The sequence below is a fragment of the Triticum urartu genome, chromosome 6A, assembly GCF_056163025.1.
Source record: "Triticum urartu cultivar PI428250 chromosome 6A, HENAU_Tu73, whole genome shotgun sequence".
NCBI lineage: Eukaryota > Viridiplantae > Streptophyta > Magnoliopsida > Poales > Poaceae > Triticum > Triticum urartu.
The window spans coordinates 265,111,831-265,138,793 of record NC_141878.1 but is presented as its reverse complement, the minus strand read 5'-3'; the positions used below and the strand labels follow the sequence as shown (position 1 = coordinate 265,138,793).

The 26,963-nt window shown below is 49.6% G+C and overlaps 1 protein-coding gene across 3 annotated transcripts in view; it reads left to right on the top strand.

The window, feature by feature from the left end:
* Positions 1–26,963, top strand: part of LOC125516767 (putative protein transport Sec1a) — a 77,562-nt gene that overhangs the window by 44,791 nt on the left and 5,808 nt on the right. For all 3 annotated transcript variants that reach the window (XM_087527795.1, XM_087527794.1, XM_087527796.1), the window contains 4 exons: positions 4,823–4,948; positions 5,033–5,128; positions 15,857–15,970; positions 16,055–16,132. In XM_087527795.1, the coding sequence (XP_087383921.1) occupies positions 4,823–4,948; positions 5,033–5,128; positions 15,857–15,970; positions 16,055–16,132 (414 nt within the window). The remainder of the gene's footprint in view (positions 1–4,822; positions 4,949–5,032; positions 5,129–15,856; positions 15,971–16,054; positions 16,133–26,963) is intronic.

Here is a 26,963-nt window from a genome sequence, read left to right as displayed (position 1 = left end):
AAGTAGGCTGAGAGGAAGATGACGACCCATCCACAGAGGCATCAACTGGTCGTGGACGACGAGTGTAATGCTGAGGAAAAGATGGAATAATAGAAGGAGGAATCGGCAAGGTAGAATCAGGGGGTGGGGACGAAGAAGTCACCGGAGATGAAGGTGTAGAATCCGGTGACAGGCTGGGAGAGGAGACCGGGGAGGAAGTCACCGGAGATGAAGGTGGAGAACCCGGTGACATGCGAGGTGAGGAGACCGGGGATGATGGTGGCTGCAAATCAACTAGATGTGGAGAAGGAGAGGAAGTGGAACGGAGAGGTACAGTCTCGGCGGGAGTGATAGGTGAGTCAGGAAAAGTGAGGAAAGAGATATCCTGCACTGAAAAAGTCGAGGAAGATGGGCGTGGGTAGAAGGGACGAGACTCTTCAAAAGTCACATCTCGAGAGATACGCATCCGACGACCAATAGGATCCCAACAACGATAGCCCTTATGCTCATCACTGTAGCCTAAGAAGACACACTCAACAGACTGAGCGGTCAGTTTGGTGCGTTCGCGAGGGGCAAGAAGAACATAGCAAACACAGCCAAACGAGCGAAGCATCGAATAATCGGGAGAACGATCAAAAAGTCGCTCGAAAGGAACACCACCCTGTAGAGCAGCGGAAGGCTGTATATTGATAAGATAGGTGGATGTGGAGACGGCCTCAGCCCAAAAATGAGGCGAGAGAGAGGCAGCAATCATCAATGCACGAGCCGTCTCAAGAAGATGTCGATGCTTTCGCTCAGCCACACCATTCTGAGCATGAGCACCAGGACAAGAGAATTGAGAGAGAGTCCTGTACTCAGCAAGAACACCACGCAACATCTTAGAGATATACTCGCCAGCGGAGTCAGCACGAAAAACACGAATGGGTGAAGAGAACTGAGTATGAACCATGGCAGCAAAACGCTTATAAATAGACAACACCTCAGAACGAGAAGTCATGAAATAAAGCCATGTGTAACGAGAGAAATCATCTATGAAAATAATATAGTATTTATGACCACCTTTCGAAGCGAAAGGGGCCGGACCCCATACATCAGAATGGACTAAATCGAAAGGACGCTTAGACACTGACTCACTATGTGAATATGGTAACTGAATCTGCTTGCCAAGATGACAACCCTGACACTCTAAAGAGACATCTCCTGAGACAGACCCCAGAAGGCCTCGACGAACTAAAGAAGACAACCGAGAACCACACAGATGACCAAGTCGATGATGCCACTGCTGGAAGGAACCAGTGACGGAGGCGACAGAAGCGGAAGAACTGGCGATGGTGGTGGCAGCAGAAGGAACATGAAGCCAGTCCAACTCCCAAAGACCCTGAGAATCACGGCGGCGAGGGCCAGCCCCAACCAGAGTGTGCGTGTGACGGTCCTGGACAGAACAAGAATCAACGTCGAGGATGACGCGACAACCAGAATCCGTAAGTTGACCAGCAGAAAACAAATTCATGGTAAGTCGAGGAACATGAGCAACATCAGGAACAGAATAAGTAGTAAGATTGTCTCTACTAGCAACAGAAAGTGGAGTACCATCAGCAGTGAAGACATGAATAGGAGAATCCAGTGATCGAAGAGAGGACAAAGTGGAAGAATGAGAAGACATATGAAAAGAAGCTCCAGAGTCCAGAACCCATGGGGATGTACCTGACTGTGTAGAGGGTGAGTGCTCAGTGCGGGAAGCATCAGTCACAGAACCGGCAGTACCCGTCGAGGAAGAACCTGAAGCCGCGAGCAGACGCTTAAGTCTCAGAATATCCTGCTCAGTCAAAGCAATGGCTGAAGCTGTCGAGGTAGATGACGAAGTCCCTGAAGATGATGATCGAGCCTTGCGCAGGTGTTTCTTCTTCGTGTAGCACTGAGACTCAAGATGACCATCATTGTTGCAATAGGCGCAATGTGGACGGGGGCGACTTGAGCCTCCAGAAGGAGTGGGCAAGAGCGGCGGAGCACTCGAGCGAGAAGGGGTCGATGGAGCAGGTGGCGTAGGAGCACGAGTAGCGAGCACAGAGGGAACCTCCAGCAAACCAGCACCACGTAAGTGAGTCTCCTCAGCACGAATCTCAGAAAGCGCCTCCATGAGAGAAATACGGCCACGAGCAAACAACTGAGCACGCCGGGGCTCAAACTCCTTACGGAGCCGAGACAGGAACTCATAGACGCGATGAAACTTCAAATTGGCCTGGACAGCCTGGCAACAGGGGCAGGTACGGCACCCAGCACTACGGAGAGAATCAAGCTGGCACCAGAAAGCGGAACTCTGTGCATAGAAGTCATCAACAGTAGTCACCCTGCTGAAGAGCATGCTCCTGACGGATCACAGAGAGGTATAAGGCATCACCAGAGGGCTGATAGCGCTCACGAAGACGGGTCCACATCTCAAAGACAGTAGAAAGACCCAGAAATTCAGAAGCAAACTGAGGCAGAACACTAGCAGTGAGAACAACTGCAGCACGAGCATCATCATCAAGCCACTGGGTGTAAACAGACAGAGCACCATGATACGTCTGAAGAGCCTCCTCATAAGCCAAAACCCTCTCATCATAAGCACGATCAGCAGCCTCATCAGCAACCTTAGCCGCATCCTTGGCGGCCTGATTAGCATCCGTAGGAAGAACCGATGGAGTTGGCGGAGTAGGGGCCACCGGAGGAACTGGACGTGGCGGACAGCAGACCTCGCCAGAAAGAACACCCCAAAGACGGATGCCACGCATGTGAATGCGCATGAAGCCAGTAAACTCGGTGTAGTTAGTACCATCAAAGATCACCGGACAGCGAGGAACAGCAACATAGCCCGATGCAGCAGACATTTTTTTTTTTGGATCCGACGAGAGCGACCAGATCGGGAGCAGGCGCTGGCTGGGGACGGGAGCAGCGTCGAGCGGAAGATCGGGGCGCTGGCTGAGGACGGGAGCCCTGCGAGCGGCCGGCTGGATGCGGACGTTACGCACGTCCTTCCCAGGACAAGCAGCGATGTAGTGCAGCGGCTTGATCTCAGCGATGGGGGACGGACGGAGAAGTCCTGCGATCGCTCGGGCTCGATCTGTAGTCAGCACGAAGAAGTCCGCCGGCTCGATCTGAGGGCTCGAGGCAGGCGAAGCAAGATAGGAGGGAGAGAAAACGCAGCGGCGACGGAAACAGCGACGCCGGCAAGAAGAACACAGCGGCGCGGGGAGAGGATCAAGCACGAGTTGCGCGTGCTAAAAAAAACCTAAGCTCTAATACCATGTTAGGAATAAGCAACTTGTATTCCCATGAGGCCATAGGCCGATATATATATATACATGTACAGGTGTGGAACATATGCAGGAAACCCCTTATACAACGGGATAAATACAAAGGGGTACATGACTTATATTATAACGCTAACATCAATTAGATGTCAAGATGCCTTCCTGAATGGTGAACTGTGGGAAGTGGCCTATATGCAACCACCTCCTAGATGTACCGTCTCTGATGGCACTGTTTGTCTCCTCTGCCCCTCACTTTATGGGCTGAATCAAGATCCTCGTGCCTGGTTTGAGCGTTTCTCCGCCGCCATCACAGATTTCTCTTCTAGTACTCATGATCCTACTCTGTTTATTCACACTCATGGTCGCACCCTTTTGCTCCTTTATGTTAATGACATGGTTATCACAGGGGATGACCACCAATTCATTGATTTTGTCAAGAAACGTCTTCATGAGCAATTCTTGATGAGCAATTTGGGTTCTCTTTGCTACTTTCTTGGACTTAAGATCATTTCTTCCCTTGAGGGCACTTATCTCTCTCAAGAGAAGTACATCCAAGGTGTTCTCACTCGTGCTTGCCTTTGATCAGCGCACGGTTGACACTCCTATCGATTTTGTTCTTCATCTTTGTCCTGGTGAGGGTGAACCACTTGCGGATCCCACTTGCTACTATCATCTTGTTGGGAGCCTTGTCTATCTAGGCATCACTCGTTTTGACATTTCTTATGTTGTGCAGATTCTGAGTCAGTCTGTCCCTGCTCCCACTCAACCTCACTAGTCATGTTCTCCGTGTTCTTCGTTATCTTTGTGGGACTGTGACCCGTCACCTATTCTTCTCTAGCTCTAGCTCTCCAGTTTCAGGCCTACTGTGATGTGATTTGGGCAAGCGATCACACTGATCGCCGCACTCTTTCCACCTATTATGTTTTATTGGCTCCTCTCTAATTGCCTGGAAGACCAAGAAGTAGACTGTTGTATCTCGCTCCAGTGCTGAGGCTGAGCTACGCACTATAGCCTCCGTGATTGCAAAGATTACTTGGACGGTGGCTTTTTCAGGATTTTTGTGTTCCCACTGCTGCACTGACCCCTTTGCTCTCCGACAGCACGTGGCACTCAACATTGCCCATGATCCTGTGAAGCATGAGCTTACCAAGAACATCGGTATGTGCCCTCGCAGCCTCAACTTGCTTATTTTCTGACCCCTACATGCGTTCTCAGGTGCAAGAGAGGACTGTGGCCCTTCAGTATGTGCCCTTGGAGCTTCAGCTTGCTTATTTTCTGACGAAAGCTTAGACACGGCCACAACACAGCCTTCTCCTGTCCAAACTCAGTCCAAGATCCCCCATGAGTTTGAAGGGGGGTGGGGGTTAGAACATGGTTGAGCTGTGTGTGTAGTTACCACATTGTGTAGGGTCTTCTTTGCTTATTTCCCATGTATATGTAATTGCTGTTGGCTCGTTCAATACAACTGGGTTCATTTCGTAACAATTACATCTCACAAGATAACGTTCGGTCATGTATCACATCCATTAATAATTAATTACTGCTTCATGCAGATTGCAGGAAAACTCAATGTCATAATAAGGGAGCAATGTCTTAGAGATGTTGGACAACTAGAGCAAGATCTTGTATTTGGTGATGCTGGGACAAAAGAATTAATCAATTTTTTCCGGACACAATTGGTATTTTTTTTTTAATTTTAACTACATAGAATGACACATTGGATTTCTTTGGACATTATATTTGGATATTTACTGACTCTGTAGGGTGTAAGTCGTGAAAATAAGTTGCGTCTGCTCATGATTTACGCAGCAATCAATCCAGAGAAGTTTGAAAGCGATAAGGGTACAAAAATGATGCAGGTAATCTTTCCTTTTGTATTTATTTGTCAACTTCAAGATATCTTGTGCTTAATTTGTGTAAGTTCTCGATTAAATTCTTTGTTATATTTTCGGCTGCTGCCATATTTGTTTTGGTTCCGATGTAAATGTTATTTTGCCTGTACATATATGCAACACATGTTAACATCTTGAAACATTATTTCAAGACATGCTTTGTAGTGATAGCTGCAACTTGCAAGGCCTTAGTGTCATCGTGGGTGTTCTTGATTTGTCTTTTCCGTGAAGGATATAGCCCACTTTGTTTTATGCACTAGACACGTAGTGTTAAACGATATATGGGTTAGTGTGTTGAACATATCAAAGCATTAATGTTTCACCAAGGGAACGACCATGCATTTGTTTAAGTTTATTTTTTTTTCTCGCGATGCTGCAACTATTCTCCGTCCCAATTGATATATTTTTGGTCTCGGTCCCTTCCAATCTTCATTGTCTTGATTGCCTTCCGTACACTATTGGTGCAATGCTTTGTACCCTTTTGCGGCCACCATCACCGGTCTTTCCGTCCTCGTGAACTCATCTACCAACTCTTTTCAGTAGTGACTGTTAGGAATATGCAACTTGTATTCCCATGAGGCCATAGGCCGATATATATATATACATGTACAGGTGTGGAACATATGCAGGAAACCCCTCATACAACGGGATAAATACAAAGGGGTACATGACTTATATTATAACTCTAACACCCCCCCTCAAACTCATGGGGGATGAACAACACTGAGTTTGGAGAGATAAAAGCAATGTTGTGCTCTAATCTGAGCCTTCGTCAGGAAATCCGCCAACTGTAACTCGGAAGGCACATACTGAAGAGCAATAACCTGATCCTGCACAGCAGCGCGCACATAGAAAGCATCAACACCAATATGCTGGGTGAGCTCATGCTTCACAGGATCGCGTGCAATGCTGATAGCACCTGTACTGTCAGATAAAAGCAGAGTCGGTGTAGTGACAGAAACACCAAAATCCTGAAGTAACCACCGTAACCAAGTCACCTCTGCCGTCAAAAGAGCTATTGCTCGCAACTCAGCCTCGGCACTCGAACGGGAAACTGCAAGCTGTTTCTTCGTCTTCCAGGAAATGAGAGAACCACCAAGAAAAACACAGTAAGCAGAAAGTGAACGGCGATCGGAAGGATCACTAGCCCACGTAGCATCTGAATAGGCCTGGAGCTGTAAAGAACTGGAGCGAGGAAAGAATAGACGGTGAGAGATCGTGCCTCGAAGATATCGAAGAACACGAAGGAGATGGCTATAGTGAACCGAGGTGGGGGCAGAGACAAACTGACTCAGAATATGAACCGGATAAGAGATGTCCGGACGAGTGACAGCTAGATAGACAAGACTGCCAACAAGATGACGATAACGCGTCGGGTCAGGGAGAGGATCACCATCAGTAGCACGGAGGTGAACATTGAGCTCCATAGGAGTCTCAACAACGCGCTCGTCAGTAAGAGCAGCACGAGCAAGAAGATCCTGGATATACTTTTCCTGGGATATAAAAAAGCCATCAGAGGTAGAAGAGACTTCAATCCCAAGAAAGTAGCGAAGAGGTCCAAGATCAGACATAAGAAACTGCTCACTAAGACGGGCCTTTACAAAGGCAATATACTCGGGGTCATCCCCCGTGATGATCATGTCATCAACATAAAGAAGAAGAGTCCGTCCACGAGGAGAAAGGTGAATAAACAATGCTGGATCATGAGCACTGGCTAAAAAACCAGCAGCAGTGATCACAGAAGCAAAGCGCTCAAACCAGGCACGGGGGGCTTGCTTAAGGCCATAGAGAGAGTGACGAAGACGACATACCATGCCATCAGGAACAGAATACCCAGATGGTGGCTGCATGTACACTTCCTCACCCAGCTCACCATTAAGAAAGGCATTCTTAACATCAAGCTGAGATATAGACAAGTGGCGTGCAGAGGCAACGGCAAGAAGTGTACGAACAGTGGTCATATGAGCCACAGGAGCAAAAGTCTCGTCATAATCACGACCATGCTCCTGCTGAAAACCACGAGCCACAAGACGAGCTTTGTGACGCTCAAGAGAACCATCGGAGCGAGTCTTAACCTTGTAGACCCACTTACAAGTGATCGGACGGACTCCGGGAGGAAGAGAAACAAGATCCCAGGTACCAGTGCGTTCAAGAGCAGCAATCTCCTCTGCCATCGCAAACTGCCATTCAGGATGAACAACAGCCTGTCGGTAAGAAGTCGGCTCAAGAACAGCAGCACCAGCGGTGGGAAATCCAAAGCGATCAACAGGCGGACGAGGACGAGAACGCAAGCCATAAGTAGGCTGAGAGGAAGATGACGACCCATCCACAGAGGCATCAACTGGTCGTGGACGACGAGTGTAATGCTGAGGAAAAGATGGAATAATAGAAGGAGGAATCGGCAAGGTAGAATCAGGGGGTGGGGACGAAGAAGTCACCGGAGATGAAGGTGTAGAATCCGGTGACAGGCTGGGAGAGGAGACCGGGGAGGAAGTCACCGGAGATGAAGGTGGAGAACCCGGTGACATGCGAGGTGAGGAGACCGGGGATGATGGTGGCTGCAAATCAACTAGATGTGGAGAAGGAGAGGAAGTGGAACGGAGAGGTACAGTCTCGGCGGGAGTGATAGGTGAGTCAGGAAAAGTGAGGAAAGAGATATCCTGCACTGAAAAAGTCGAGGAAGATGGGCGTGGGTAGAAGGGACGAGACTCTTCAAAAGTCACATCTCGAGAGATACGCATCCGACGACCAATAGGATCCCAACAACGATAGCCCTTATGCTCATCACTGTAGCCTAAGAAGACACACTCAACAGACTGAGCGGTCAGTTTGGTGCGTTCGCGAGGGGCAAGAAGAACATAGCAAACACAGCCAAACGAGCGAAGCATCGAATAATCGGGAGAACGATCAAAAAGTCGCTCGAAAGGAACACCACCCTGTAGAGCAGCGGAAGGCTGTATATTGATAAGATAGGTGGATGTGGAGACGGCCTCAGCCCAAAAATGAGGCGAGAGAGAGGCAGCAATCATCAATGCACGAGCCGTCTCAAGAAGATGTCGATGCTTTCGCTCAGCCACACCATTCTGAGCATGAGCACCAGGACAAGAGAATTGAGAGAGAGTCCTGTACTCAGCAAGAACACCACGCAACATCTTAGAGATATACTCGCCAGCGGAGTCAGCACGAAAAACACGAATGGGTGAAGAGAACTGAGTATGAACCATGGCAGCAAAACGCTTATAAATAGACAACACCTCAGAACGAGAAGTCATGAAATAAAGCCATGTGTAACGAGAGAAATCATCTATGAAAATAATATAGTATTTATGACCACCTTTCGAAGCGAAAGGGGCCGGACCCCATACATCAGAATGGACTAAATCGAAAGGACGCTTAGACACTGACTCACTATGTGAATATGGTAACTGAATCTGCTTGCCAAGATGACAACCCTGACACTCTAAAGAGACATCTCCTGAGACAGACCCCAGAAGGCCTCGACGAACTAAAGAAGACAACCGAGAACCACACAGATGACCAAGTCGATGATGCCACTGCTGGAAGGAACCAGTGACGGAGGCGACAGAAGCGGAAGAACTGGCGATGGTGGTGGCAGCAGAAGGAACATGAAGCCAGTCCAACTCCCAAAGACCCTGAGAATCACGGCGGCGAGGGCCAGCCCCAACCAGAGTGTGCGTGTGACGGTCCTGGACAGAACAAGAATCAACGTCGAGGATGACGCGACAACCAGAATCCGTAAGTTGACCAGCAGAAAACAAATTCATGGTAAGTCGAGGAACATGAGCAACATCAGGAACAGAATAAGTAGTAAGATTGTCTCTACTAGCAACAGAAAGTGGAGTACCATCAGCAGTGAAGACATGAATAGGAGAATCCAGTGATCGAAGAGAGGACAAAGTGGAAGAATGAGAAGACATATGAAAAGAAGCTCCAGAGTCCAGAACCCATGGGGATGTACCTGACTGTGTAGAGGGTGAGTGCTCAGTGCGGGAAGCATCAGTCACAGAACCGGCAGTACCCGTCGAGGAAGAACCTGAAGCCGCGAGCAGACGCTTAAGTCTCAGAATATCCTGCTCAGTCAAAGCAATGGCTGAAGCTGTCGAGGTAGATGACGAAGTCCCTGAAGATGATGATCGAGCCTTGCGCAGGTGTTTCTTCTTCGTGTAGCACTGAGACTCAAGATGACCATCATTGTTGCAATAGGCGCAATGTGGACGGGGGCGACTTGAGCCTCCAGAAGGAGTGGGCAAGAGCGGCGGAGCACTCGAGCGAGAAGGGGTCGATGGAGCAGGTGGCGTAGGAGCACGAGTAGCGAGCACAGAGGGAACCTCCAGCAAACCAGCACCACGTAAGTGAGTCTCCTCAGCACGAATCTCAGAAAGCGCCTCCATGAGAGAAATACGGCCACGAGCAAACAACTGAGCACGCCGGGGCTCAAACTCCTTACGGAGCCGAGACAGGAACTCATAGACGCGATGAAACTTCAAATTGGCCTGGACAGCCTGGCAACAGGGGCAGGTACGGCACCCAGCACTACGGAGAGAATCAAGCTGGCACCAGAAAGCGGAACTCTGTGCATAGAAGTCATCAACAGTAGTCACCCTGCTGAAGAGCATGCTCCTGACGGATCACAGAGAGGTATAAGGCATCACCAGAGGGCTGATAGCGCTCACGAAGACGGGTCCACATCTCAAAGACAGTAGAAAGACCCAGAAATTCAGAAGCAAACTGAGGCAGAACACTAGCAGTGAGAACAGCTGCAGCACGAGCATCATCATCAAGCCACTGGGCGTAAACAGACAGAGCACCATGATATGTCTGAAGAGCCTCCTCATAAGCCAAAACCCTCTCATCATAAGCACGATCAGCAGCCTCATCAGCAACCTTAGCCGCATCCTTGGCGGCCTGATTAGCATCCGTAGGAAGAACCAATGGAGTTGGCGGAGTAGGGGCCACCGGAGGAACTGGACGTGGCGGACAGCAGACCTCGCCAGAAAGAACACCCCAAAGACGGATGCCACGCATGTGAATGCGCATGAAGCCAGTGAACTCGGTGTAGTTAGTACCATCAAAGATCACCGGACAGCGAGGAACAGCAACATAGCCCGATGCAGCAGACATTTTTTTTTTGGATCCGACGAGAGCGACCAGATCGGGATCAGGCGCTGGCTGGGGACGGAAGCAGCGTCGAGCGGAAGATCGGGGCGATCGGATCGGGACGGGCCGGCAGCGGGAGGCGCTGGCGACTGGAGCAGCGGAAGCCAAGCACACACGCAGACTCAGGTGATTCGAGGCGAGGATCTAAGAGAGCTTGAGATCGGCGATGGCAGCGGCGATTCGGCAGGCAGCGAGGAGGTTGGCTGGAGAGGAGATCGGGGGCGCCTGCTGAACGAGCCCCCTGCTTCGATCGAGCAGACGGATCAAACGCACGAGTTGCAGCGTGCAAAAAATTGACCTAGCTCTAATACCATGTTAGGAATATGCAACTTGTATTCCCATGAGGCCATAGGCCGATATATATATATACATGTACAGGTGTGGAACATATGCAGGAAACCCCCCATACAACGGGATAAATACAAAGGGGTACATGACTTATATTATAACTCTAACACATCATCATCTTCACCATTTGTCGGTGTAAATCCGATGTAAAATTCGGCAGATCCCTCGATGGGGTACCGCAACTAGTGCGATGACCCAGAGAGAAATAATCATGGGGTGGCATGCATAGAGGATCAGATTGGGTGTACACGAGATGAATGATTTACCAAGTTCAAGTTTAGGCCCGTGAGGTGAGGTAATACCCTACTCTTGCATGTCTAGAGAGAGAGAGAGGGGAGGGAGGGAGGGAGAGAGAGAGCTTATATAGGTGGACGAGGGGTAGGGTTAAGAGTCCAAGTCGGTTTACAAGGGTTGCAGCACAAGTAGAATACATGTCTTGCTTTATAAGTTGATGATGCTCCCTATGGGCTATGGGGCCAACTCCCGACCTCTTGGTCTGACTTCATGCGGCTCACGGTACCCCTGGTAAGGGACACCATCAGTGGCCCTTGATCCTTCGGCTTGCTCACGAAGTCTGATGGAGGGTCTTCATTAACTTCTGAGAGATAGAGCAAACCACACGCCGAGTCGACTGCAGGGCGGGAAACAATGTGATATGCCGGGTTTGGATGCCTAAAGGGGAAGGCGGAGCAGGCTACGCGAGGCGCGTGCGGCATCCGACCTCCTGGTCTTGGATTGTTGCTGAAGATGACCAGCTTCCAAAGAGCTAGCTTCGGTGACGCCTGCAAAGCTTCATGATTTCTTCGTCTTCTGCAGAGACTAGGGGCACGATTAGTGCACCCGGTGGGTGTGTAGCCTTCGAGGGACTAGGAGAGTTGGAGGGTCTTGTGATGGCAGTGGTTGAAGAAGAATACCATAACCGACATCACCGACGTCGAGGCCATCACAACTTTCAAGAACGGCTAGAATGAAGAGTGGCTCACCCTCGAGATGGGCCGGACTCCCATCTGGACCATGACCGAGAGTCCCCAGCGAGTTCGCTTCCGGCGACGAGGCTTGGCAAGCCAAGCAGACAACACGGAAGTCCTCAAACTCTCGGGGCGACCCCGGCACGCACGGAGTGAAAGATGGGTGGAGCCGACCTTGCCACAACAACAACCGAAACTGCAAGCGCAAGGAGCCCAAGCTCGAATACCACGTGAACACTGAGTTCGGGGCCCAACGCAACAGCGGCAGCAAGGGCGCGAAGAAGCGCCAATGGCAGCAAAAGGAAAAGGGCAGAGGCCCGACCTACGACAAAATTATGAACATGCCCTGCCACTACCACTCCTTGAAGGATGGCCCGACGACCACGCACACCAATAGGCAGAAAGCAGGCCAATGGATAGCCAACGGTGGAGAGGACGACATCCACGACGAAAGGCCGAATCTGCTCAACGACGGCAGACACGGGGGCGACGCAGGTGGCGCCGCCCTAGCAGCCCAGAGCAACACCCTTGCCGGCCGACATACATATCAGATGATCTTCTCTAGCGCATAGTCAAAGAGGACCCAGAAGGTGTCAACCCGGGAAGTTTACGCAGAGATGCACACGATAACACAGTTCCCGGGCTGGTTCGAGTCGCAGATCTCTTTTGATCAGTCCGACCATTCGGAACATATTCCTCACCCTGGGAAGGCCGCCCTGGTGCTCGACCCCATAATTGAGGGTTGCTACCTCAACATGGTTCTGATGGACGACGACAACAGTATCGACCTGCCATACTTGGACACGATGAAGAAGATGGCAATCCCGCCCTCCCGCCTCTAGCTAATCAAAACCAGGTTGCACGGGCATCATTCGCGGCAAGGAGGCCAGCGGGCTTGGCCAGATCACCCTTGATGTGGTCTTTGGCACGCTGCAGAACTACCGCCTCGAGACACTGTTGTTCGACGTGTCCCCTTCAGGAGCGGTTACCACGCCCTCCGAGGCCGGTTGGCTTTTGCCAATTCATGGCAATGCCGAATTACGTTTATCTCAAGCTAAACATGTCGTGGCCTATCAGAGTTATCACGGTGTCGGGTGACCATTCAGATCCATCCAGTGACACGTCGAAGGCGGCGCAGATCGGGGCCAACATGGACCCCAAATAGGAAAGTGCACTCTGCGAGTTCCTTCGTGAGAACTGGGACATTTTCGTGTGGCAGCCTTCTAATACGCGCGGTTAACATCAAGGACGGGACCCGGCGAGATCCGGCGACAGCGGGAAGCCGGGGTCGGCAGTAGCCGAAACAGCAGCGGTGGGGAAGAGGCAGGATGGGAGGTGTGGGAGAGCAGTGATGACAGGAGGTCAGCATAGCTGGCAAGGAGAAAGATGGTGGCGCAAGATTAGATTGGGAAGGCGAGTTGCGACGCCCAAAAAATCCCTAAACCTGGGCACATGATACCATGTTATGGATGCAACCTATCTCTATTGCATAGCCCATGGGGCGTTTATATATTACATCAGACTTGAGGTACAAGGAAATGAAACATAGTCTAATAGGACTCCTAGACCAATACTAACACACCTTAACATCTTTATCCTTGGCTTCCCGAGTTCATTTCAGTCTTGCAATAAATCTAACCTACTAGAATTAAGATACTGAGCTCATGCCTTAACTTGCGAAACTTAGCTTCATCTAGTCGCTTGGTAAAGATATAGCTAATTGTTGATCCGTTCCAACATGAGATAAGACTATATCACCTTGATAACATGATCCCTAAGAGGAAGATGGTTGATGTCCTATTACGGTGGTTACTTGATTTGCCACAGGGCTTTCTGCATATTTCCCAGACCTGTATGTTTATATATATTGACCATTGGCCTCATGGAAATACAAGTTGCATATTTCCTCACAGCATAGATAGTTGAACATTCTTCGTTTTTGTAATGAGATGAAGACTTTGGAGAAATAGGCACAGCCACCTGGTAGATTTGACGTCCGACGGCAGGTAAATAGTGAGATGGTGTGGCAGTCTCTCGAGGCCTCCTTAGTAGGCACTTCATACGAGTTAACGATAACTTGTCATGCACTTGCTGTAACAGGTAGCACTTACATTTTGTAGCAATGCATATTTTCGGGAAAACGCAAAGGACTTGCATTTCATTGCATTGGAAAGATAGAAGGTTATTTACAATCCTCCTGAGAGGCGAAGTTCATGCCGGATCAGTAAAAAACTAGTGTACATCCCAGGTGGTGGGTAAGATGACCCGCGAGCCACGAGCACCAGCTCGTGCCCATTGCTCGGCTTCGTCCTTGATCCTAGAGACCAGGACTGGGACAAGAGGTTGGGCGCTGTCGAATATGCATTCGTTGCGCTGCTTCCAAATCATCCACGGCGTCAGGAGGGCAATGGAGGCGAGACCCTTGCGCATCGGTGTAGGCGTGTTTTGCTTGGCATGGAGCCACCAGTCCATGAGAGTATCCTCCTGGTTTGGCCCTGCGATTGTCATCCTTAGCCAAGCTAGGATCTCATGCCAGGTTTGCTTGGCGAAAGCGCACTCCAGGAGCAGGTGTCGCATCGTCTCTGGCGCCTGGTCGCATAGCGGGCACCGGGGCTGCTGCTGGAGGCCACGACGAGCAACGCGGTTAGCAGTCCAGCACCTATCAAGGTTGGCTAGCCAGTGGAAAAATTTGACACGTGGCGGCACCCAGCTTTTCCAGATGAGCTTCCAGGAGAAACAAGTTGTGGATCCTTGGAAAGTGGCAAGGTAGCAGGAGCGTGCTGTATAGGTGCCAGAGGTAGTCCACTTCCAGACAAGCTGGTCGGGGGCATCCAAGAGTAAGAAGTGCTCGATCGCCTGCCAGACTTGCACATATTGGCCAATCTCGTTGATCCCTACAGTCCCATGTATGTCGCTCGCCCAGCTGTTGCCCTGTATACCTTGAGCGACGGTTCGAGTCTTGCGGCGGAGCTTGGGGATGCAGTTGTACAGGGCTGGGGCTATTTCACTGATGGACTGTCCATTTATCCAGCGGTCCTCCCAGAAAAGTGCAGTCTGGCCATCTCCAATGGTCATAGTGGTGGAGGCAAAGAAGAGTGCCCTCTCCTCGGCAGAGAACTGCAGGTCCAGGCCATGCCATGGGCTCTCATGATCAGTGCGAGAGTACCAAAGCCATCGTAGTCTCAGGGCGAGGCCAGCGCGCTCGAGGTCCTGGACTCCGAGACCACCAAGCGAGATGGGCCGGCAGATGCGTCGCCAGTTGACATGACAGTGACCGCCGTTAGCCGTAGCACGGCCGGCCCATAGGAAGCCACGCTGGATCTTCTCAATTTGGCGCAGAGTCTTTTTTGGCGGTGCAAAGGCGAGGAGCTGGTGCACTGGAATGGCTCCCAGGACAGATTTCACTAGTGCGAGGCGCCCAGGTTTGGACATCAGACCAGCCTTCCAGGCAGGGAGCCGGCCAGCGATCCCATCAACTAGTGGCTGCAGCTGGGCAGCAGTAGGCCGTCGTATCGTGAGGGGGATCCCGAGATAGGTGATCGGTAGCTCAACAATGGGCAGCCGAGGTGTGCGAGCACGTCCGTTGCCTCATCCATGTCACAGTGCAGCAGCGAGGCAGACCTCTTAGTGTAGTTCACACGTAGGCCAGAGGCGTGGCCGAAGAGCTCCAAGATCTCCCGCACAGCCACGATGTCGCTCGACGTACAGTGGCAGAAGAGCACCACGTCGCCCGCATATAGGGATATTGCAATGCATATTACCACTGCCTCCCATAATACCACTAAATTGATAACACTTGAATATATGACACTAGCATGCACATACACATACAGTTTTCATACTGGAACGCATGACTATCCTGGTACCATGTATTTGTGGATTACGGATAAATAGTAAGGAACTGTGAATGAGCATGTTCCAATGTTATTTTATTGCACATGATTGAAAAAGGTTTTGTTATCATTGTTGTATTCCTTGGGTGCCCCTTTAAATCTTACTGTCAAGCAAAACTATTTCAGAACCACATTGCTGGTAGCACCTATAAGTGACAATGAAGTGGTATCAAGTATCAACTTGCTGCATGAGAGGTCTATAACTTGCATTTATTCTTCTGTACAAGCCTGTAGTCCTCAAGTGATCCCATGCTGATTCTATCTGTGATCATTGGCACGAAACTTTAAGATATTATGTTTGTTGACAGTTGGCAGGATTATCTGCTGATGACATGATCGCTGTGAATAATATGCGCTGCTTATGCACTGACACAAAAAAGTCCTCAGGAGGAGGTTTTACACTGAAATTTGATGTTCAGAAGGTAAAAGTTATAGGTTCCAGCTTAGCTTGTATGTATACAAAATTTGAATGTCAGAGTTTGCTCATTTGTTCGTATTGAAAACAGAAAAAACATGCACATAGAAAAGAGCGAACAACGGAACAATCAGCATGGGCACTGTCCCGATTTTATCCGGTTCTGGAGGTATCTACTTGAAACTACATCTATGTATCTGCCCAACCATGTCAATTATGATTCTTTGCATGGTCTTTTATGTATTTTTCCCTTCATGTAGAAGTTCTTGTTTATGCACTTCCTTACCTCTAGTGCTGGTTTCATGTAGTGTGGGTATTACGCCGAAGCCTTGGACCCCTGCGGTGTGACTCCAGCCAGGGAGGGGTTGTCGCACAGCATAGGCAAGGGAAGAATTATCAGATGGGAGATAATTTGATTCTTTGTTGCTAGCCTGATCTGACTAGGAGGTGGGCACTATAAAGTGCATAAGGAAGACTTGAGGCCTAAGGCTAGGATCCTAGCAAACGTGGAAAGGACTATACAAACTAGGAAACAATTTCTAGAGATAAGACCCTACCAAACTTCAAGATGCAGATTTGTTTCCTAATGTGAACTGCTACCAGTTGCACCAGCTAAGCCCACATGTGACAGCTGGTTTCACCCCAATCTGCTAAGCTATCTCTGACAACTGCAGCAACAGCAACAACAATTTTAGTCGCAAACAAGTTGGGGTAGACTAGAGCTGAAACTCATAAGATCTCGAAACTGACTCATGGTTCTGGCACGTGGATAACTAACTTCCATGCACCCCTGTCCATGGCTAGTTCTTTAGTGATATTCCAGACCTTCAGATCTTTCTTTATGGACTCCTCCCATGTCAAGTTTGGTCTACCTTGCCCTCTCTTGACATTATCAGCATGCATTAGCCATTAGCTATGCACTGGAGCTTCTGGAGGCCTGCGCTGAATATGGCCGAACCATCTCAGGCGATGTTGGACAAGTTTCTCTTCAATCGGTGCTACCCCAACTCTATCACATATATCATCATTTAGGACCCGATTCTTTCTTTTGTGGCCGCACATCCATCTCAACATGCGCATCTCCGCTACACCTAATCGGTGAATATGTCGCCTTTTCATCAGCCAACGCAAAGCCATACAATATTGCGGGTCAAATCGTCGTCCGGTAGAACCTACCTTTTAGCTTTTGTGGCACTCTCTTGTCACGGAGAACGCCAGAAGCTTGAGGCCACTTCATCCATCTGGTTTTGATACGATGGCTCACATCCTCATCGATATCACCATCCTTCTGCAACATTGACCTCAAATGTCGAAAGGTGTCCTGTTGAGGTATCACCTGCCCATCAAGGCTAACCTCCTCATGCTTAGTAGTACTGAAACCGCACCTCATGTACTCCGTTTTAGTTTTACCAAGTCTAAAACCTTTTGATTCCATGGTTTGTCTCCATAGCTCTTAACTTTCTATTAACCCCCACCCAACTATCATCGACTAGCACCACATCATCCGCAAAGAGCATACACCACGGGATATCTCCTTGTATATCCCTTGGGACCTCATCCCTCACCAAAGCAAAAGGTTAAGGGCTCAAAGCGGACCCTTGGTGCAGTCCTATTTTAATCGGGAAGTCATCAGTGTCGCCATCATTTGTTCGAACACTTGTCACAACATTATCGTACATGTCCTTGATGAGGGTAATGTACTTTGTTGGGACTTTGTGTTTCTTCAAGGCCCACCACATGCCATTCCGCGATATTTTATAGTAGGGACTTTGTTGGGACTTTGTTTTGGCAGGCAGGTCAAGTGCCAGCATTGCGTGCACCGGCATTGCTGTCAAGGTGTTTTTTGCCAACACCAATCTGCCACTCCGGTGTAGTAGAGAGGCTCGCCAACTTGGTAACTTGTCGGTCACCCTATCCACCGAATGCTGCAGTTGAGCTGGGGACGGTTTGCGTAGCCCAAGCGGTAGGCCAAGGTATGTGCATGGGAATGGGAGGGTTTGGCATTTGAGCTCCTCCGGAACTATATCCACCTGCTTCGGACTGCATCTGATGAGATGTGCAGAGCACTTGGCCAGGTTTGTGCAAAAGCCGGATGCCTTCCCAAAGTCGTCTATCATTCTGACACAGGCTCTCAGCCCCTCTGTGTCTGGCGCCACAATGTCATGACGTCGTCCGCATATATGGACATACGGTGGTGAAGTCCCACAGTGGCTAGGGGAGGCAGAATACCCTGCTCAGCAGCAGGTGGTGAAGTCCCACAGTGGCTAGGGGAGGCAGAATACTGTAACGCCCTCGATGCGGCTATATCTCCCACGTGTCGAAGCACGACTTGGAGGCATAACCGCATTGAAAGCAATGTCGCAAGTGAGGTAATCTTCACACAACCCATGTAATACATAAGGGAAAAAGATACATAGTTGGCTTACAATCGCCACTTCACACAATTACATGAATAAAGCATTACATCATCCAAATACACACAAGGTCCGACTACGGAACCAAAATAAAAGAAGACTACCCCAAATGCTACATAGATCCCCGATCGACCCCAACTGGGCTCCACTACTGATCAACTAGAACGAAACAACATAAAAGACAAGATCTTCTTCGAGCTCCTCCTTGAGCTCGGTTGCGTCATCTGCACGGTATCCTCGGCACCTGCAAGCTGGTTTTGGAAGTATCTGTGAGTCACAGGGACTCAGCAATCTCACACCCTCGCGATCAAGACTATTTAAGCTTATAGGTAAGGTGAAAGGTATGAGGTGGAGCTGCAGCAAGCGACTGGCATATATGGTGGCTAGCATACGCAAATGAGAGCGAGAAGAGAAGGCAAAAGCACGGTCGAACAACTATGATCAAGAAGTGATCCTAGAACAACCTACGTCAAACATAACTCCAACACCGTGTTCACTTCCCAGACTCCGCCGAGAAGAGACCATCACGGTTACACACACGGTTGATGCATTTTAAATTAAGGTCAACTTCAGGTTTTCTACAACCGGATATTAACAAATTCCCCATCTGCCCATAACCGCGGGCACGGCTTTCGAAAGTTCAAATCCCTGCAGGGGTGTCCCAACTTAGCCCATCACAAGCTCTCACGGTCAACGAAGGATATTCCTTCTAGCGGGAAGACCCGATCAGGCTCGGAATCCCGGTTACAAGACATTTCGACAATGGTAAAACAAGACCAGCAAAGCCACCCAGATGTGCCGACAAATCCCGATAGGAGCTGCACATATCTCGTTCTCAGGGCACACCGGATGAGCAAGACGTCGGGTAAGCCAGCCCAGAGTTGCCCCTGGTAGCCTCGGACATCGCTCAGTTGGACCAACACTTAGAGAAGCACTGGCCGGGGGGGGGGGGGGTTAAAATAAGATGACCCTTGAGCCGGCTGACTCAAGGGAAAGAAAAAGGCTAGGTGGCAAATGGTAAAACCAATGTTGGGCCTTGCTGGAGGAGTTTTATTCAAGGCGAACTGTCAAGGGGTTCTCATTATAACCCAACCGCGTAAGGAACGCAAAATCCGGGAACATAACACCGATATGACGGAAACTAGGGTGGCAAGAGTGGAACAAAACACCAGGCATAAGGCCGAGCCTTCCACCGTTTACCAAGTATATAGATGCATTAATTAAATAAGAGGAATTGTGATATCCCAACAAGTAAACATGTTCCAACAAGGAATAACATCTCCATGTTCCAACAAGGATCAAACTTCAATCTTCACCTGCAACTAACAACGCTATAAGAGGGGCTAAGCAAAGCGGTAACATAGCCAAACAACGGTTTGCTAGGACAGGGTGGGTTAGCGGCTTGGTTCAATAATATGGGAGGCATGATAAGCAAGTGGTAGGTATCGCAGCATAGGCATAGCAAAAGAGCGAGCAACTAGCAAGCAAAGATAGAAGTGATTTCGAGGGTATGGTCATCTTGCCTGAAATCCCGCAAGGAAGAAGAACGAGTCCATGAAGAAGACAAACGGACGTAGTCGAACGAATCCTCACAACACGACGTTAACGGAACCAACCCGAAGAAGCAACACCGGAAAGAAAGCAAACAACATAGTAAACAAACAACACATGGACATGGCATGATGCACAACCAAGTATGATGCATGTCCGGTTTAAAGATACATGGCTTGGCAAAGTGCACAAACAACCCTACAAATTAAGTGGAGCTCAATATGCAACGGAGTTGCATATTGACGAAACACCACGTGACTTATTTAGTTCGATCTTGTTTATGTACCCAACAATATTAAATGTTGTTAAACATAGCAAGAGGGTGAAGCAAAGTAAAACTACCTATCTAGTCAAGTTTAAATGAGGCCGGAAACAACAACAACAATTCCGGTAAATCCCCACATGTATATAGCAATTTAAAGCAAACAACAATTTTAAACATTTTAATTGTTGTTATCATGATGCGGATGACATGAACAAGTTTATGCAATTTTTATTAAAAGTTGACAAGAGCATTAAGAAGCATTTGTCATCGTGGCGGAAATGAAAGGGGTGCCACGGCGACGATAACGAAACGGTGCCACGGCAATGTTCCGGTTCCGACAACTCATTGAGACGTCGGTGCAAAAGAAAATGTGACGGGAGCGTGCAAAAGATGGTGGGGTGATCCCGGTAACCGGGTTCCCACGGGTTAGGGGCATGGAAACGAGTGGCAAAACGGACACGGTGGAGACAAAGGGTGCGTCTCATACAACACAAGTATTCGTTCTCGGACGCCGATCTCGGTGGTTATACCTTTGTAGCGTGCAAAGGGGACGGTTCTTGTTCGTAGAGGGAAGTAGGCGTTCTCGCGACGGCGGTAGTGGAAGTAGTCGATCTCGCATGCTCTAGAGTCGACGGTAGAGGTTCACGTTTCGTAGTCGTTCAGGGTCGCCGATAGTTGTACCCATTCGTGGTTGGACTTGACGGATCCGATACCTCCGGACGTAGTGGTACATGTTCGTTTTTCGGAGAGGTACTTGGCGTACAACGGTCGCCGTGGTACTCGTCGGTCCACGAAGTCGTTCTCGTCGGTCTTTGCGAATCGTTCGGTACTCGTTCGGGCATCCGTGTGGTCTTGCCGGTGGGGTACTTGGCGCTTGCGGTCCAACTCCGAGGTCTTAGCCGTGTAGTCGAACTTGACGAAAACGGGTCTCGCTGGGGATTTGGCGCATCCATCAGGAACTTGTGGTACTTGGCGAGTTCCACGCTCGGTGATCGTTGGACTTGGCGTCCACTGCAACAGGGCGTGATGCAGGGACTTGGCGCGATGCAGGAGCAACGGCCGCGGAACTTGCAGCAGCAGCGGCAGCGGCGGGAACTTGGCACGTTGGTCTCGCGAGGCATGGGGAGGCTCGAGGCGACAACGTCAAGGAGGAAGACCGGCGATGCAGTTGCGGGCACCGGGAGGCGTGGCTCCGACGGGCAGGGCCGGAGACGAGGTGCAGAAGGGCAGAGAGGGACTCGGCGATGGGGACGGCTTGAAACTGCTGCTGGTGGCGCTCGTGGCCATGGGACGCGAAATCTGAGGTCGAAGGCGAGGCGCGGTGGAGGAGCTTGGCGGCGCGGCGGCCGGACGAAGTAGGGAGGCGCACGAGGAGACTCCGGCGCGGCAGGGCAGCGGGTGCCAACGGCAGCGGTGGCTCGTCGGCCGACGGGGCGCCATGGTCGCCTGAAGAGACCGCGACAGGGGGGTCGGGCGAGGCCTGGGCAGCGCTCGTGAGAACTGGACGAGGGGAGAGAGGAAGATGGGATCGGGCACGGGAGAATGAGAGTGAGAGGAGTGGGATCGAGGGAGATGAGATCGGGAGCGCTCTCCCTGGCGGTGCTGGGTGGAAGGGGTACGAGAGGGAGAGGTGCGCGAGGGATCGAAGGAGATGGTGGTCTCGGTCGGGCCTAGTGGCTGCTAGGGTTAGGTCCGGTGCGGGTTGGGCCTGACCGGCTAGAGTGGGGAGGCCCAAGTGGGCTGCGGCTGGGCCTGTGGAAAGGGAAAAGGCCTGGCTGCTGGGCTCTCTCTCCCCTCTCCAACTCTTTTTTAACTATATAAAAGAAAAGAAACTTGGAAGAAAAGCCGAGAGGGATTTGCAGTGGAGTTTGGACATGAAGTAAATTTTCTCAGAGTCACAAAAATGAGCTTGGTCCACGAAAAATGGAAATGATCACGTGGGTGAAGTTTGAAACGAACTCATTTGAATTTAATTCAAATGGTTTTGCATAGGAAGTAGGTGATAGGGAGGTCCAAAAATGTTGAGGTTTTTTGGTGGAGCTCCGGAATATGATGAAAGAATATATGGCAAGATTGAAGACCAAGAATTAAGATAACAAAGGCATTGGGATAATTTGCAAGTGTGTTATGGTGAATTCCAAAAGAATGGAATATTTATTATAGCTCCCTAATATTGAAAGGATATGTTATAAAGAGAAGTCACTCTTCCCTCGATTTAAATGGATCGAAGATCCACAAAATTTATTTAGTTGAGATGCAAAAGAATTATGAGATGATGGCATGATGCAATGCACATGATGCAAAGATGACTGCAACAAGCAGAAACAAATCACACAACGAAAACCCGGAAACCCTGGAAGGCATCTGAAGCTCCGGCCTTGGGGCGTTACAAATACCCTGCGCAGCAGCAGCTCGCAGCATGAAGTGTAACCCGTCCATCAGTAGGACAAATAGCGGCGGGGATAGGGGATCCCCCTGCCGCAACCCCTTCCGGTTGTAGATCACCTCGCCGGGTATGCCATTCACCAGCGCGCGAGTAGATGAGGTGGATAGCAGCCCAGGATCCAAGCTCGCCAACGATGACCAAAACCAAGCTTGTGCAGAACCTCAAGTAAGAAGGCCCAATCCACAATATCGAAAGCCATCATAATGTCCAGCTTTAGCATCACTGCCGCTTTCTTGGAGCTGTGAAGTTTTTGGGCCATCCCTTGCACCATCATGTAATTATCATGTAAGCATCTGCCACAATGAATGCACTTTGATGCGATCCAACAAGTGTGGTCATCTTGGAGCCATCCTAGTGGCAAGCACCTTGGCCACTAGCTCCGGGAAACTATGTATGAGACTTATCGGCCGGTAGTCTCTGATCTCCACGGCCTCTCCACGCCTATCCGGACAGGAACCAACAAGTTGAAGAACTCGTCCATCGCATCTGCCTTATCCTCATGATCCGAGACCAGAGTGCCTTCCACATTTAACGATGTGATGGACCTTCTCCTCCTATGACTCGCTTGGGCATGGAAAAACTGTGTGCATGCGTCACCTTCCTTGAGCCACGTGATCCTTGATCTTTGCCTCACAATCGTCCTCTCAAGTGAGGCCAACCAGAGTAGTTTCTTCTTGAGCAGCCGCCTAAGCGCTTGTTCCTCTACCGATAGCTCTCTGGATTCCATAGCCACGTCCAATCTCTTGATAACCTCATTGGCAATGAGGATTTGTAGCTTAATGTTGCCGACAAAACGATCACTCCAGCTTGCCAGCTTGCAACCGTAGCCTTGAGCTTAGCCGCCAGCCTCTTGAAAGGGTTTTGCTCCGGAGTGACTGAGTTCCATGCTTGCTGGACCACCTCATGGAAGCCATCAATTCTTGTCCAGAAACTCTCAATATGAAACCGTGTCCGCCTTCTGTGATCTGGGTCCAAGCTGAGGAGCAGAGGGCAATGGTCAGAGACACTAGTGCTCAACGCCGTGGGGAAAGATGATAGGTATAATGGCTCCCACTCCCCAGAGGCGAGGCATCGATCCAGCTTCTCCAAGGTTGGCTGGCGACATTCGTTAGACCATGTATATCTGCGACCATTAAGATAAAAGTCGCGCAACTCCAAGTCTGAGATCGGGACGCTTCACTAAAATCTAGATCAGGCCGCCCCGTTGACTTCTGCTGGCTGCTGTTCCTGGGCGCGATGCTTCGCACGTCCGCCCCTACCCAGCTCGCCTGCCGGCCCTGCAGGTCCACGGCTGCTGGATTCCGCTGGACTGCTGCCTCTTGTCTGCCTGCGGGTCTTGCGCTGCCCACCTACCCAGCTTCCCGCTGTCGTCTACCCCACCAGGCAGACCAAATCGAGGTTGCCTCGTTCAGCTCAGGGCCAATGCTACCTCCACCTCCCTGGCCAGGACGTAGGCCGCTGCTCCGTTCGCGTGTGCTCCTGGCCGTTATGATAGTCTTCAGAGTCAAGCCAAAGGGGGTTGCTCCGTTCGCGTGTGCTGCTGGCCGTTATGATAGTCTTCAGAGTCAAGCCAAAGGGGGTAACGAGATGGTACATCAGAGAAACACACCACATCAGTAGAAGATACAAGATAAGTATTAAGAGAAGATGGATTGTCAAAGGAAGATGGCACATCAAGAGAATTAAACATTGTGCAGAAAATCATAGCCCACGACAACCGATGGGAAAAAAAGCTGAACGGCTAAGACAATGGGCATAGATCGACAATGCAAAAAGAGTCCACGAAAATCGTATAGAAAACAACAAGGACTAGTAGGCAACAAAAGTTGTATATAAAGGATCAAGACCAGAGAAAGGATGACAGACAAAGGTATGGTGGACTTGCATGGCATGAGAAACACGAAAAAAAGAGCAATGGACTTGGTGAACACAGCGGAAAACATAGAACTAGAAGCTAGGAAGCACACACTAGACTAGTAGACTAGACTAGCGGCGGTGGCAGCAGAGGAAACATGAAGCTTTTTTTTTCATGGATTGGTATTACAAAATATAGTACTAGGTAGTAGCAGCCGATCAGGAACTGTACACGTGAATAGACTCAGAGGTATGGCTCAAGAAGCTTAACATGGTATCAAGGCCTAAGCTCTCGAGTTCAAGTTCTGGCTTTCGCTATTTATGAAAAAATTGCTGCGCCCCCCTCAGTGTCCATGTATAGGCCTCTTGAGCCATACCTCTGAGTATTCACGTGTTGACTTCCCGCGTCACACGTGAGATGGGGTGTTGAAGTGATGTGGATTGCCTAGCCCTTTCCATCAGTTTGGACTTTTGGTTGCGTTGGCTAGTGCATTAAGTTTAACAACTATAAGGCCTCAAATCCTTTTGGAAGAGGGCATCTCTACATAATCGTGTTGAAACCCTAACTGTCATGCTCCAGCTGGCCCAAATACAAGTATCTGCTTGCTGTGCAAACCGAAGCTTTTCTCTCTCAAACTCTGCTACTTTTGTCATTTCTGAAGAAATAGCACTCTTCTTAATTTCAGTTAGTCAGGGGCTAACAATTGGTATCTAGAGCTAGCAATTCTTCGAGGCGTTGGAGATCTGGAGAGGTCAAGGTTGGCTTCCTATAAATCCCCTTCCCTCCTGATCTACGGTGGTGGTGTGGCTCATCGGTGAAGCATAGCGGCGGTAGATAGTTCGGCTTCAGGAAGTGGGTTGGATTGTGGTTTCTGAAGAATACTTCTTTGATCTCCCACCCACCCTCCCTTCTGGTGCATTTGGCGGCGGGGCGCAGGCGGTGGTGTGGCGGTGGAAGGACCTGCTCTCTCAAGCCCAGTTTGCAAGTTCATCGCTAGTTCATCTTGCTGTGACAAGATTTCTCCCTAGTTCATCTTGTTAGATAGGTTGCAAGTTCTACCTGCATTGGTTCCACTGCTACTGCTGATCTTGAAATGGAGTCCCTGCTGTTAGAGGAGCAACTTTGTTGTATTGCATAGGCCATGGGGCATTTATATATTACAAATGACTTGGGGTATAGGTAAGAACGTCTAGACTAATTTGGACAAATACTAATACTCCTTAACCCCCGGCCCTCTCTCCCCTGAAATGCAAAGCATATGCAATAGCATTGCATTTGAAGAAGTATAACACTGAAAGAAAGGGATAATCCAAACTCCACATCTTGGGAGTGTCGTCTTGGCATGGAGTCTTTAAAACTTGTTGAGTCAACCCAAAAGGGTAAAACGGGAAGATGGCACATCAGAGGAAGACAACTTTAGGAGAAGATACAAGATTAGTGTCAAGAGAAGATGGCACATCAAGAGAATGAAGCATAGCGCAAAAATCGTAGCCCATTGAAACCGGTGGCGAAAGAACCCCGGTGGCAAGAGAATGGGCGTCGATCAATGATACTGCAAAAGAAGGCGATAAAAATCCTATAGAAACCAACAAGGACCAAAAAGGCCCAGAAGTTGTATAGAAAGGACCAGGACCAGAAAAGAAGGCTGGCAGATAAATGGTTTGGTGGACTCGCATGGCATGATAAACACAAAAGAGCAACGGACTTGCTGGACGCAACAGAACATAGAAAGCTAGAAGCTTGGAAGCAGAAACCAGACAATGATGCAGGATCCATCATGTCTGCAGTGAATGTTGTGGAGGAGGTCGAGCATGTGAGATGCCGACGAGGAGCAGCCCCCGGCAGAGAATAGTAATTGGCGGATGAGACAGAGCTGAAGTGGTTGACGTAGCACCACAAGGAGAAAAGCAGGCACGGCCATCAAGATTAAGGAATACAGCCAGAAGAGGTGATGCCACAGGCTGATGAGCACCAACACCAATGAAAAGCTGCGTATACGAGACAGAGTCCGATGCCACACCAGCAAAAAGCACGAGACAGCCAGGGAGGGAAACCATGCCCGATGACATTGTACCTGCTCTTTTTTTCTTCCAAACCGGTTGTTCACGTGAACGAGAAAACGCCCCAAAACAGAGGGTTCCCAGAGTGCACATGGAGCCGTGGACACATGAAAGTTTGCAAAATGTCATATGAAAGGCAAGTTCAAGGTATGCAGGCACAGATCCTTGCCAATGCTGAGCAAAATGTCATATGAAAGGCAAGTTCAAGGTATGCAGGCACAGATCCCTGCCAATGCTGAAATAATATATTTCATTGAGAATGACAATGACAGTGATGATCAAGAAAGGACCACTGAGCAGTAGCTCCAAATATCCATGCATCGTCTCATGAGCCTCAGCAACAAGAAGCACAAATTCACTGCCACAGTTTCTTTTAATATCTCTGCTACTGAACTAATTGATAGTGTTT